At 51.3% G+C, this 13,676-nt stretch overlaps 1 protein-coding gene across 1 annotated transcript; it reads left to right on the top strand.

Annotated features, from left to right (window-relative positions):
- Nucleotides 1-4,598: 4,598 nt before the first annotated feature.
- LOC134562341 (serine/threonine-protein kinase pim-1-like) lies at nucleotides 4,599-13,408 on the top strand. Its single transcript, XM_063419718.1, has 8 exons — nucleotides 4,599-4,697; nucleotides 10,116-10,363; nucleotides 10,550-10,889; nucleotides 11,019-11,069; nucleotides 11,274-11,640; nucleotides 12,288-12,467; nucleotides 12,723-12,870; nucleotides 13,103-13,408. Exons 1-7 carry the CDS (start codon nucleotides 4,599-4,601, stop codon nucleotides 12,827-12,829), a joined length of 1,392 nt encoding a protein of 463 aa, XP_063275788.1. The 3' UTR covers nucleotides 12,830-12,870; nucleotides 13,103-13,408.
- Nucleotides 13,409-13,676: the final 268 nt, after the last annotated feature.

Below are 13,676 nucleotides of genomic sequence, written 5' to 3'. Positions count from 1 at the left end.
TTAGGCATCCCTTTTTGCCCCTCCTCTGCAAACAGCCCATCCCTGTTTGCCGTTTCCTCTCTGGCCCCACTCCCACTTTCAGTTCCCGAGTAGGCATCATTGAAATGTCCAATGGGGAGCAGGATCATCCTCCAAGTGCTTCAGGAATTGTCTGCAGGCTCCTGCAGTGCCTCCTGCTGCTCCCTTGCCAGAGGCACCACAGGCCAGGGGGGCACATCTGCCCTGCTGTGTCTGCCTGTGGGGCTCCCTGCTCTGGGCAATGAGGAGGGGCTGCAGAGGCTCTGCAGGACTGACAGGATGGGCTCTGGGGCTGTGAGGAGAAGCTGAGGGACCTGGGCTGCTGCACCGTCTCAACAGGAGGCCCAGGGCTCATCCTGCAACTGCTGCAAGGGTGGTTTCAGAGAATCACAGAATCAGCAAGGTTGGGAAAGATCTTGGAGATCACCAAGTCCAACCTCTGCCCTGACACCACCTTGTCTGCCCTGAACTGTTGGAGTCCAGAAGATCCCTCTGACAGCCCTGGAGAGTAAGGGGGCTGTACAGGGGGGTCTGGGATCTGTACAAGGGGGTCAGCCAGCCTCCCACAGAGCCCAGAAGGACTCTGATTCTGGCTTCTATCCATGGAAGTGAATGCTCACATGAAGGAAGAATCACAGATCCTAAGAATTTTGAAGTAGATAGTAGTTTGTTATAGAGTATACATATAGAGATTAGGATTCATAGTATACGGGGCTGAGAGGACAAGATGGAGGAATTGGGGAGTGGCCCCTAGTTTCCTTGTTCTTGTTCTCATCCCCCATCTTTTGCTGATTTGGACTTTAGAGATTGGTTTAGAATAGAACTGACATGTTAGCGTAGCAAGTTAGTATTGGTAATGTTCTGTAAACAATAAATACGTCTTGGACTGTGGTTGGGTCGGGGATACGGTACATAAGGTACGGGGCTCTCTGATCCACCCCAGTTCAGGGCAGCCCAGCGCCAGTCCAACGGCGTGTCTTGCTTTGCTGGGGACGCCTTGCAAAGCCGAACAAGAACTGTTAGATAATATGAAATAAACAACCTTGATAACTTGAGCTGCTGGACTCACAGTGTCGTCTCTGCCTTCGGTGTGAAACGCTCAGGGCAAAGAGGAGACAGAAAACCTTATTATCTTGGGGAACAGCAACCCCAGGAAAATACCCAGGGAACAGCAACCCTGGGGGAAGATTTCACCACCTCGGGGAATGGCCGCCCCGAGGAGAATCTCGGGGAACATCAACCCCGAGACTGAACCTCCTCTCATCCAGGATAAACAACCCCAGCTCCCTCAGACACTCCTCACAGCACTTGTGTTCCACACCCCTCACCAGCCTTGTTGCCCTTCTCTGGACACACTCCAGCCCCTCCATGTCCTTCCTAAATTGGGGGCCCAGAACTGGACACAGCACTCGAGGTGCAGCCTCACCAGTGCCCAGCACAGGGGAAGAATCCCTGCCCTGCTCCTGCTGCCCACACCATTCCTGATCCAGGCCAGGAGCCATTGGCCTTCTTGCCCACCTGCCCACACTGCTGCCTCATGTCCAGCCTGCTGTCCAGCACTGCCCCACGTCCCTTTCTGCCTGCCCACTGTCCAGCCACTCTGTCCCCAGCCTGGAGCACTGCAGGGCTTGTTGTGGCCAAAGTGCAGGACCCGGCCCTTGGTCTTGTTCAGCCTCCCCCTGTTGGATTTGGGCCCTGGATCCAGCCTGTGCAGGGCCCTGTGCACAGCCCTCCTACCCTCCAGCACATCCACACTCACCCCCAGCTTGGTGTCACCTGCAAATTTGCTGATGCTGGACTCAATCCCCTCCTGCAGATCCTCAGTGCAGATCTTGCAATCCACGCTGGCTGCCTCTGATCCCTGGGCCATCCTGGGGGTGCCCTGGGATGGCTCTCAAGGGGATCTGTTCCATCCCCTTGCTGGGAACCCAGGGCAGGCTGACAGGCCTGCAGTTCCCCACATCCTCCTTCCAGCCCTTCTTGGGGATGGGCTCCCATTGGCACCTCCAGTCCTCTGGGCCCTCCCTGCTGAGCCAGGACTGAGGAGAAATGATGGAGAGCAGCTTGGGGAGCTCATCCAGCAGCTCCCTCATGCCCCTAGCATGGATCCCATCTGGTCTCAGAGAGACCTGTGAGTGTCTGAGTGTCTCAGCAGGTCTCCAGCTGCTTCCTCCTGGATTCCAGGACAGCTCTTCTGCTCCCTGTGCCCATCTACCAGCTCAGGAGAACTCTTGTCCTTAGGACAACTTTCTCATTCTAGAAAATGGAGACAAACAAGTTATTTTGCAGCTCAGTCTTTTCCTCATAGCTGGCAACCATATCCCCTACAATATAGAATGGATGTTGTCCTTAGATTTCCTTTTGCCATTAATGTTTTTTAAAAATACTTTTTTATCCCTTACAGAAACTTCCAGATTAAGTCCTCTATGATCTTTCATCTCTTTAATTTTCTTTCTGCATGACCTAACAACATCCTTAAACATTTCCTTAGTTTCCTGACCTATTGTCCAATGTGTAGAGTCTTTCTGATCCGTGGCTGCGTAGCAAAGGCCATGATACTGTTGAACTAGTTAAGATTTAACTGTGTGTACGTGCTAGATGGGAAGAAGCAGCAGGGAAGACGTGAGGAAGAAGCAGGGACATAAGCATAAATTTATGCAAGCATAGAGAAAATTGTAACCATATTGTAAACTGCAAGGCCTTCTGAACAAAGAATATGCGTCAAGATGTTGTAAACCAATCATGAGCTGTAATTTTGCAATATGCATGAGCTAATTACCAATACTATATAAGTCAAAATAGATCCAAATAAAGCTGAGACTTGCTGACCATGATAGCATGAGGCTTGTCTTCCTCTGTTTTCTAACAAATGGTGACCTCACGACGTGATAGCACGGCGATACCACGAACAGATAACAGAGTAGGGTTCGGGTCCTGCAAGCAGAGGGACGGCTGAAGAGCAACGAAACGTGAGAGTGCTCCATGCCCTGAGCGACCACAGAGGTGGGCTTGGCCGATACGTGCTGCCGAGACCTGGAGAGGCTGCAACAGCTCTGACATGAGTATGGACTGGCAAGCGGCATATGATTTATTTACAGCGCTTTTGAAAAAGTGCCAAATAAAAGAACTAGATTTAGATAAAGAGATGCCTGAGCTTTTAAAATATGGCTTCTCTCAAGGATTTTTTATTAACCCTCACACTGTTCATGAGCTAGTAGAATGGAGGAGGTTTGGGGATAAATTATGGGAGTTAACTTTAGGCGATGATAAGACAGCAAAGAAAATGAGTAAGCTATGGAGAGTAGTACATAATGAGTTGTTGTTATATCAGGCAGAAAAGAAGGCAGCAAGGGAGACAGTGACAGCTCAGGAAAAGAATAAGGATTACAATCCAGACTGGGGCTCTAGTATTCCAAACCCTCCCGTATTTAACACCATACACATACCTGCCGCAGCACCTCCTTTAGCAATAGAAGAATCTGACCGGGGAGCTGACAACAGAGGGGAGCCTCCACGCAGCCCGGGGAATACTACCTCCGTGTCACCTCAGCTGGCTGCATTCCCAAACAGCCAGAAGCCTATCCCAGGGGCAGAATCTGACCTTGCGGGGGCCACGGCTAGGGAACGCTGCGAGGTATGGGTGGCTCTGGCTCGGCAGGGAGCTGAGAAGGGTGATAACGACATGATGGAAGCTGCCTCTAGTTGTTTAGCTTTTCCAGTTACTTTTTCACCAAATCCAGCAGGAGGTTTTCAGGCAGCAGTTACAGTTTTAGATTGGAAAATATTAGCGCAGTTGCGCTCTACGGTAGGGCAATATGGGGTTACTAGCGAGCCTGTAAAACAGATGCTGGAATACCTTTTCAATGCTCATGTTTTGTTGCCAGCAGACATAAAAGGGTTAGCTAGACTCATTTTCACGCAACATCAGCATCTGTTGTTTAATGCACATTGGCAGGCAGAGGCACAAGCCTCGGTGGCTGTACAAAGGGGACAAGGTGATCCGTTACAAGGTATAACACTGAATGAGTTGTTAGGACTGGGAAATTATCAAACTATGGAGGCTCAAGCACTTCTGGGACCACACAAGTGTCGGGAAGCTATGACAGTAGCTAGAAGGGCTATTGCAAGGGTTAAAGCTCCGGAGGGAGTACCCATATATATGGGAATAAAGCAGGGTCGTGAGGAAACTTTGGGTTCTTTTGTAGACAAGGTTGCAGAAGCTATAGATAGAGCGGGTGTTCAGGATTACATGAAAGGAGCGTTGTTAAAACAATGTGTCCTTCAAAATAGCAATTCACACACTAGGTCTATGATAAACACTATGGCAGGGGACTGGACAATAGCTGATTTGTTAGAAAAAGCAGCAACTGTGCCATCAGGGACTCAGGCATTTTTAGTGGATGCCATAAAGCAATTAGGGATAGGATTACAAGAGCAGGCAAAAGTTTCACAGACACAGGTGATGGCAGCTCTTGCTCCTCTCCAAGCGGCAACGGCTAGCACTGGTCCTCGCTCCGGACACAAGTAGCAGCTGCAATCCCAACCAGCAATTACGACCAGCCACCAGCGGGAGCCTCGGCATGGACGTGGCAGCTTCAGTAAACGTCACCATAATGACCACGCACCCTCACAAGATCCCCACTGGACTTATAGAACCTATTCTAATTAATGGACAACCAGTAGGTGGACTTTTGCTGGGACGCTCTTCTACGGCCATGTTAGGATTATTTGTTTTACCTGGTGTCATTGATGCGGATTATTGTGGAGAAATCATGATTATGGCTTATACTCAATTCCCTCCCCTACAAATAAAAAAGGGACAGAGACTGGCACAATTGATACCTCTTCCTCAATTGGCTAAACATATTTCTCCTATGCGACATGAAGCAAGAAATCAAGGGGCTTTTGGCTCCACACGAGAACTAATATTATTGACTATAGATCTTTCTACGCGACCTCGGAAGGCAGTCAAGTTCCATCTCAATGAACAGGACCTGAGTGGATCCCAGCTTGGTGGACGAAGCCAGCATTAAAACCCCAAAACAGAGGACATCAAGGATCCTCGGTTATGCCTGGATGGTCTGGTTCACCCTTATCGGAAGTTTCTACAGACAGTGATTGAACCTTCTATCTGTTATATATATACAGTGGACAATTTTGCATATTTGATAGCTTGTTTAGCAAATTATCAATTAGGAGACAGTAGATTTCCCTGTTGTTATTGTTGTTTGGATCAAAAGCATGGTGCTTGGGTTTTAATTTGCTGTGGAGGATATAAACAACAAAAGTGGGTATATCACAAAGAACTGCGGGGTGATCCATGGTGTACTGCATGTAAAGGAGCTTGGAGGAGAGAAAACCGTCGCCAAGCACTTGAGAGTGAAACTCGGTTACCTTATCATCAAGCACTAACATTATTTGAGAGAGTAGAACAACAGCATCTTGCTTTTGCTCGCTGGCAGTTGCAACATTTAGTGAAGAGAGTAGCAGCTGTAACCAGCACGCATATAATTCAAAAAAGGTGTGATATAGACTGCTATATTCCTCGCTTGTGGGCCATTACACCACAAGACTGGGAACGTCTCAATAGGAGATTTAAACAACTTAGATGCGAAAGCAAGAGCAAGAAGGGTAAGAAGCAAACATGAAGGTTTTACACCTATTGATCTTTTATTCTTGTGTAACAAATGCTTGGTGGATCCCCCCACAGCCAAAAACAAACATTTGGGTCACCTATGGCTAACCTAACCAATCAGAATACAATATGTCTTTCTCTTTCATCTCCGGGAAACCCCTTTTTTACATGTTTGGTAGGATTACCTGTTGATGACTGGCCTTGTCCTTCCTTTGTCCCTCCTTGTAAAAGGAACAATTCTCGGTCAGCAGTGGATACTTGGGATATGTGGGTGCCTTATCTACCTTCAGCGCCTTTAGAGCCACAAGAGATCGAGTTGTTAGGATCACTTCAGGCTGATGGATGTGTTGTTTTTAATTTTACCAGTAAAACTTTACGTTTCGGGAATGATCATGCCACAGTAGTTAACTCTTCCCTAGCAGTTTATCGAAACTCTACATTTTGGTGCAACTATACTTCTCCTAAAGTTTCTGTATCTACCTTAGCACCACGTCAGTTACCATCTGGAATGTTTTTTATTTGTGGTGACAGAGCCTGGGCAGGTATTCCTTCTAGGATGAAAGGTGGTCCATGTACATTAGGACGATTATCGTTGCTTACCCCGAACACATCTATGATCTTAAGTCGAGCACATGCTCAAAAGCGAACAAAAAGAATGGCCCATCAGTTTACATCAAAGTGTAAATCAAACATAGAATTTTGGTCTCCGGATAAAATAATTGTTGCATCTATTTTTGCCCCAGGAGTAGCATCAGCTCAGAGCTTGACTACTCTCAATAATTTAGGGTGCTGGCTGGCAAAACAAACCAATGCCACTTCACTTGCTTTAAGCAACTTGTTAGTAGATGTGGATTCAGTCAGGCACGCGACTGTTCAAAATCGGGCTGCGATTGATTTTTTACTTTTAGCACAAGGTCACGGCTGTGAGGAATTTGAAGGAATGTGCTGTATGAATTTATCTGATCATTCTCAATCCATTCATGCTCAAATCTCAAATCTACGGAAATTGACAGGACAATTAAAATTGCAACAGGAATGGGGCCTAGACGGATGGCTTGCTTCTTTGGGATTAGGTCCTTGGCTGACCTCAATGCTGAAAATAGTTATCACAGTAGGCATAGTGATTTTCTTGTTAATTATTTCTTTGCCTTGTATCTGTATCTGCTTACAAAATTTGATGCACCAAATTGTTCAAAAAATGTTTAATCAGCAACTCCTTGTTCAATTTAAAGAAAACGGGGGAAGTGTGGAGAGTCTTTCTGATGCGTGGCTGCGTAGCAAAGGCCATGATACTGTTGAACTAGTTAAGATTTAACTGTGTGTACGTGCTAGACGTGAAGAAGCAGCAGGGTAGACGTGAGGAAAAAGCAGGGACATAAGCATAAATTTATGCAAGTATAGAGAAAATTGTAACCATATTGTAAACTGCAAGGCCTTCTGAACAAAGAATATGCGTCAAGATGCTGTAAACCAATCATGAGCTGTAATTTTGCAATATGCATAAGCTAATTAACAATACTATATAAGTGCAAATAGATTCGAATAAAGCTGAGACTTGCTGGCCATGATAGCATGAGGCTTGTCTTCCTCTGTTTTTCTAACAGCCATCCTGTAAATGCTGCGTGATGACACCCAGTATAAACTGCTCCAGTACCGTACTGAGGTCAGGCTGACTTGAGTTGTGGAATGAGGACTTTACAATTCAAACTGTACAGCAAGTGTGTTTTATTTCCAGCTGGGACACACGGGGAATTTCCCACCATACCTGCATAGCTGGTTGAGACAGGTTTAAGGTTTAAATACACTTAGATCCCACAAAACCATCCCTCCCTGCCCGCCCATTCACTGCCCACTCTCCGCCTCCTTACACTTCATATTATGATTGGTCTTCTCTGGTGCCATGGCTCCTGGTGGTCACAGGCAGGGGTCTTCTGATGAAGTAAGAGGTCTTCCTCAGTTCTTCACTGTTTGACCTCTGCCTCGGGGCAGGTGCAGTGAAGGTTTTGCTAACTCCCAGATCAGTTTGGCCTGGCCAAAACCAGGAGCCTGGTTCTTACTGGTTTCTTAAGCCACAGGTTCTGCCTTATGGGGTTTTCACAATACCTATGTCTTGCTTCACTCAATTTTCACAATATACACAATATACATCTTATCTTAATGGCCTTTACCTAGCAACTAAATTCTTATGTGTTCTGTTACAAGGTGTTTTTCTGATTTTACAAAACTGCTAAATAAGCAGTATGTTTCTGCTTCTCCTCCACCTGCTTAAGCACATTAAATTCTTCTGAAATTCTGAATTTTAGATATGTTTCCAATATCAAACTGGCCTATAATTGCCAGGATCCTCCTTCCTACCCTTCTCATGTAGGGGTCACACAACACATTGGCCAACCTCCAGTCCTCTGGAACCTCACCAGTGAGCCAGGACTGTTGGTCAATGATGGAGAGCAGCTTCACAAGCTCATCTGCCAGCTCCCTCATCACCCTGGGCTGGATCCCATCTGGGCCCATGGATTATGAACATCCAAGGGGCTCAGCAGTTCTCTGACTGCCTCCTCCTGGATAACAGGGGCACCATTCTGCTCCCTGACACCATCTACCAGCCCAGCAGGGCAGCTGTCCTGAGGACAAGCCGTCTTCCCACTAAAGACTGAGGCAAAGAAGGCGCTAAGCACTTCTGCCTTCTCCTCATCTGCAGTTCCTAAGTTCCCTCCCACATCCAGTAGAGAACAAAGGTTGGTCTTACCCTTCCTTTTTGCTGTTAATATATTTGTAAAAACATTTTTATTATCCTTTACAAAAGTTGCCAAAATGACTTCAAACTGAGCTTTGGCCTCTCTGATTTCTTTTGCTACGTGCCCTTGCAACCCCCTTAAATGCTTCCTGAGAGACCTGACCCTCCTTCCTAAAATGATACATCCTCTTTTTATTCCTTACTTCCTTCAAAATCCCCTTGCCCATCCAGGCTGGACATTTGCCTTGTCAGCTCATCTTTCAGCACACAGGGACAGTCTGTTCCTCTGCCCTCAAGATCTCTGCTTTGAAGCACACCCACTTTTCCTGGACTCCTCTGTTTTTAAGGGCTGCTTCCCAAAGACCTCTGTGAAGAAATCTCCTAAATAGGCCAAAGTCTGCTCTCCAGAAGTCCAAAGTAAAAATCTTTTTGATGTTCCTCCTGATTTCACCAAATATTGAGAATTCTGTAATTCCATGATCCCTGTGCCTCAAGCAGCCTCCAACCACCACATCTCCCACCAGCCCTTCTCTATCTGCAAACAACAGGTTGAACATAGTCCCTCCCCTGGTGGCCTCACTCATCAGCTGTCACAAAAAGTTGTACTCCACCCACTCCAAAACCTTCCTGGACTGCCTCTTTTCTGCTGTATTAAGTTCCCAGCAGATGTCTGCTAGGTTAAAGTCACCTACAAGAACAAGGGCCGGTGATCCTGAAACATTCTCCATCTGCTCAGAGAAGAAGTTGTCCACCTCTTCTCCCTGCTTGGGTGGACAATAACAGACTCCCAGTAGGGACCCCTGGTAGCCTTTCCTGTTTTCTTGGGGTAGAACAGGATCAATGAAAACCTTACCAATGGCACAATTCCCCAGCCCACAAGGGGAAAGGAAAGAAAAAGTTGTCAAGTTCTCAAAACCTTTCTCCTGCTTTGCTGCAAGACTACTGCAGCACAAATGGTGTGGGAAGTCAAGAGAAGCGGCATTGGTGGGATATCTTGTGACAGAAGCTGCAACTCATTCTCCAGGAAAGGTTACATGAAAGAGCAGACAGGACTGTGGAGAAGATTCTGGGAAAGCTGAAACAGCTTTTAGGAAATGAAATGAAAGTGGAAAGAAACAATCCAAGATGTTTTTCTCTGTTTATTTTTGTGCTCCCCTTTTCCATCTTCAACTACTTCTCCATCTCATTAATTCCAAATGGATCTCACCTCTAAGATCCATGACTAGTCAAGTTTTAGACACTGTAAAATACCATGATGTACATCCAGTTTGCCTTGCCCTGTTTTTCTTGGAAAGCAATGCTGGAGACACAAGTGCAGTGCTTGGGTCAGGTACAAATTCTGCATTCAGGGAATGTGCTGTGACAGTGTCTGACCCTCAGCAGGGCCAATGCACAGCAGCAGCCAAGGGGATTCCTCTGTCACTGTGCAGGAGTCAAGACTCTGGGTCTTGGCTGAACACGGCCAAGTTCCCGTGTTTGGACAGGCTCAGGGGTTGCCCTGGGGAGCGCTGGGCTCAGCGCGAGGCCAAGGGGGCAACAGAAAAAACTGACACGGAAGCAAACGGCCCTGGGGCTTCAGTTGCAGCAGCAGCAGCGGCAACAGCAGCAGCAGCAGCAGCAGCAAAGAAAAAAGCGGCTTTGCGGACCAACCCGTGCTTCCCCTCTCCCTCTCCCACAGTCCTGAAACCTCTTCCAGTCTCCCTTTCTCAGTGTCCCCTCCTTTCCCAGTCTCTCTCTTCCCTTCCAGGCTGGGCCATGCCCCCGACCCGCCCTCAGCCCCAGGCGGGGCTGCCCCGTCCCTGCCCCCGGGCATCTCACCGTGGTCTCGCCTTCGCCCAGCTCTGGCCATCATGGCTGGGGCGCTGCTTGGCGGGCATCAGTGCCTGGGGCTGGGGTGGCATCACCGGCCTTTGGCTGCGCCTGTGCCCAGCCTGGCCCCGACCCCGGCCCCTGCTCCGGCCCCGGCCCCGGCCCCGGCCCCTGCCCTGGACCCGGCCCCAGCCCCAGCCCCGGCCCCAGCACCGGCCCCTGCTCCGGCCCCGGCCCCGGCCCCTGCTCCGGCCCCGGCCCCGGCCCCGGCCCCGGCCCCAGCCCCTGCCCTGGACCCGGCCCCGGCCCCGACCCTGGCCCCAGTCCCAGCCCTGGCTCTGGCCCCTACCCCTGCTCCTCCCAGGGCCCGCAGGGGACAAAGGCACTGCGGTCACTCCCGCCGCCTCCGCTGCGGCTTCCCCGGCCCGAGCTCCTCTGCTCGGCAGCGCGGCTGCCGGCCCTGAGCCGCCGCTGTCCCATTGCCAGGAGCGAACCCCTGGGGATGCCCAGCCCAGGCCGCTCGAGGCACCCTCAGGGGCCGTTCCTGGCCCCGGGCCGAGCGCTGACAGCCGCGTCTCGCCGGCAGGGAAGGCGCAGCAGCCCCTCCAGGAGCAGTACTGCCTGGGGTCACTGCTGGGCCGCGGCGGCTTCGGCAGCGTCTGGGCGGCCACACGGATCTCAGACCGTGCCCCGGTGAGTGGCGGGGCCGGTGGCCAGTGGACGAGGAAGGGGCGCAAGAGGAGGAGGAGGGCGGAGGAGAAGGAGGATGGGGCTGGGCAGGGCAGGCAGTGAGCTCAGCCTGCTGCTCCCCTTGCCTTGCAGGTGGCCATCAAAAAGGTGCCACGGAACCGCATCCAGCACTGGGGCAAACTGGTGAGTGAGCAGGGCCAGCGGGAGAAGCTGGGCCATGCCGGTTGGGGATGAGCTGAGGCCCAGGAGGGTGGAAGCTGCCAGGATGCCTGGAGGAAGAGCGGGTGTGAGGCCAGCGAAGGGCGCAGAGCATCCCGGGCTGGCTGAGGGGTCCCCGACCCCTGGCATGGCCTCAGCCCCACTGACGGCATCGTGCTCCTCCCACAGCCCAATGGCACCAGCGCACCCCTGGAGATCGTGCTGCTGCACAAGGTCTCCACTGGCTTCCCTGGTGTCGTCCAGCTGCTGGAGTGGATGGAGCTCCCCAATGACATCGTCATCATCATGGAGCGCCCGGAGCGGTGTCAGGACCTCCAGCACTTCATTCGGGCACGGGGGTTCCTGAGTGAGGAGGTGGCGCGGGAGCTGTTCCACCAGGTGCTGGAGGCCGTGCGGCACTGCACCAGCTGCGGGGTCCTGCACCGCGACATCAAACCAGAGAACATCCTGGTTGACCTGGCCACCGGGCAGGCCAAACTGATTGATTTTGGCTGTGGCACCTACCTGCAGGACACAGTCTACACACACTTTGCAGGTGAGCCCTTGCCGGGGTGTTGTCCTTGTTCTAGACATCTCCTGGCCCAACATGTCACAGCACAGCCTGGGTGTGGCACTGGGGATTCTCCCTTTCCCTGACAGTCATGGCACTAAGTCTTCCACCCAGTTGCCTTTGAGCAGGTGTGGGTGTGGGTTCTAGCAGCTTCCAGCCCTGCTGGCAGCCTTTGCCAGCAACTCTGCCCAGGACTGGGGCTGGGGCTGGGTCAGCCACCCTGACAGAAACACCCGTGGCTGTGGGCAGCAGAGAGTGGGGGAGCCAGAACCTGTGCACCAGCCAGTTTGGTGTGCAGGTGAGAAAGGGCTGGGACTGCTGTGCTAGCCCTGTTTGCTTTGGGTTCAAAATGTTTTTGGGGCAATGCAGGCAGGGAGGAAGACATGGTTTTACCCAGCACTGAGTGGGGTTTTCCTTGTCATGGTTGGTTCTTGCCAGGGCTTCCCCTGCCCTCTTCCAACACCAGTGGCTTCTTTTCCAGCCCCAAGTTTGCACACAAGTCCCAGGTGCTGGCCAGAGGGCAGCAGGTCACACCACGTGCCTCTGGGGCAGCCCCTCCATGCCCAGGGATGCTGGGGCCAGGCTCTGGGAGCAGCAGCATCCCCCTGATGAATTCCATCTGTATTCCATAGGAACACCATCATACAGCCCCCCGGAATGGAACAACTATGGCTGGTACTATGGACAGCCAGCTACCGTCTGGTCCCTGGGCATCCTGCTGCACCAGATGGTCTGCGGGGAGCTCCCTTTCAGGAGGGGTCACAGGATCAGCTGGGACCATCAGCTCTCGCTGCCACCACGGCTCTCTCAAGGTGAATCCTCATCTCTGGGCATGGGGGGAATACCAGTGCTGGGAGACAGCAGCGGGCTCGTGAGCATCCTGCTCTGGCAGCTGCTCAGGAGGTGGCACATGTCCTGCTGTCCTGCTCTCCTCCAAAACAGGGAATTCCTGGGAAGTTTAGGCCCAGCTCTGAGCAAATGCAGCATGGCCTGGGAATGGGAACAGTGGGGCAAAGCGGACAGGAGCCTTCTCCAACTGACCGGGGGTTTCTGGTTTCTCCCTGCAGAGTGTCAAGATCTCATCAGGCAGTGTTTATCCATTCATGATGTGGACAGGCCTTCAGTAGAAGACCTGTTCTGTCATCCTTGGATGCAGGATATTCATCTGCCATAGAAGAAGGGAGAGAGCCACAGGCACACTGATGCAGGGCTCTGGTAAGTTCCAGCTCCACACATGCCTTGGCAATCAGAAGCAAAGAAACCCAGACGTTTTTGTCCTGCCTGTGTCACTGCACAGGGCTCATCAGATGGGAACACACAGCCCCTGTGCTGGAGCTGAGCTGCTCTGCCCAGCACTGCTGGCTGCCATTCCAGCTGGTTTGGCTTGTCCTGGGTCACTGCCAGCTGGGGCCCTGGGCAGAACACTGACAGCCTGGTCTCATCCCAGGGAAGGAGAAGGAGCCCCTGGAGAAGCTGTACCAGGTGGGGCTGCTGCTGCTGGAGACAGCCAGGACGACATCAAGGATGACAACCTCTTCTCTGACCAGGCCACCACAAAGCTGAAGCTGATGGACTTCGATTCTGGCACCTTCTTCAAAGCCAGGCTCCACAGCGAATTTGCAGATGAGTGCACACACAGGGAGATGCTCCCAGATTTGGGAATGGCACAGCCTGGCTGGGAAACAAAGGTTTCCCTTTGCTGGGGTGGATGCATTTGATTCTCCAGTGGGCTGCCAAGCTGTTTTTTGTCAGGGCTGGGGCCATGGGCTGGGGTGGGTATGAAATGGGAGTGGGGTCCTGGCCCTGCCAACAGCCCCCAGTATCCACTGTGCCTTTTCCCTCATTTTCCCTTTTTGTCTGTAGTATATTTTTGTTAATTTGTTGTTTGGTTTTCTAAAGGAAGCATTCTAGGTGGTGTCCAGTCTGGATGGGGAAGTGCTTGGGACCAGCTGTGCCGTGGATGGGCCGTGCCCTTGGAGAAGGCTGAGGACATCGTTTGGGAGCAGCTTTTCTTCCAGCGG

The sequence above is a fragment of the Prinia subflava genome, chromosome 27, assembly GCF_021018805.1.
Source record: "Prinia subflava isolate CZ2003 ecotype Zambia chromosome 27, Cam_Psub_1.2, whole genome shotgun sequence".
NCBI classification, from domain to species: domain Eukaryota; kingdom Metazoa; phylum Chordata; class Aves; order Passeriformes; family Cisticolidae; genus Prinia; species Prinia subflava.
Note: the sequence above shows the minus strand (reverse complement) of the source record. Positions and strands in the feature narration are given on the sequence as shown.

Coding starts and splice junctions, on each gene's coding strand:
- LOC134562341 (XM_063419718.1), top strand. CDS start 4,599: ATGGACGTGGCAGCTTCAGTAAACGTCACCATAATGACCACGCACCCT. Junction 10,364..10,549: donor CGGCCCCGGCCCCGGCCCCG/GCCCCTGCCCTG, acceptor GCCCCTACCCCT/GCTCCTCCCAGGGCCCGCAG. Junction 11,070..11,273: donor TCCAGCACTGGGGCAAACTG/GTGAGTGAGCAG, acceptor CTCCTCCCACAG/CCCAATGGCACCAGCGCACC.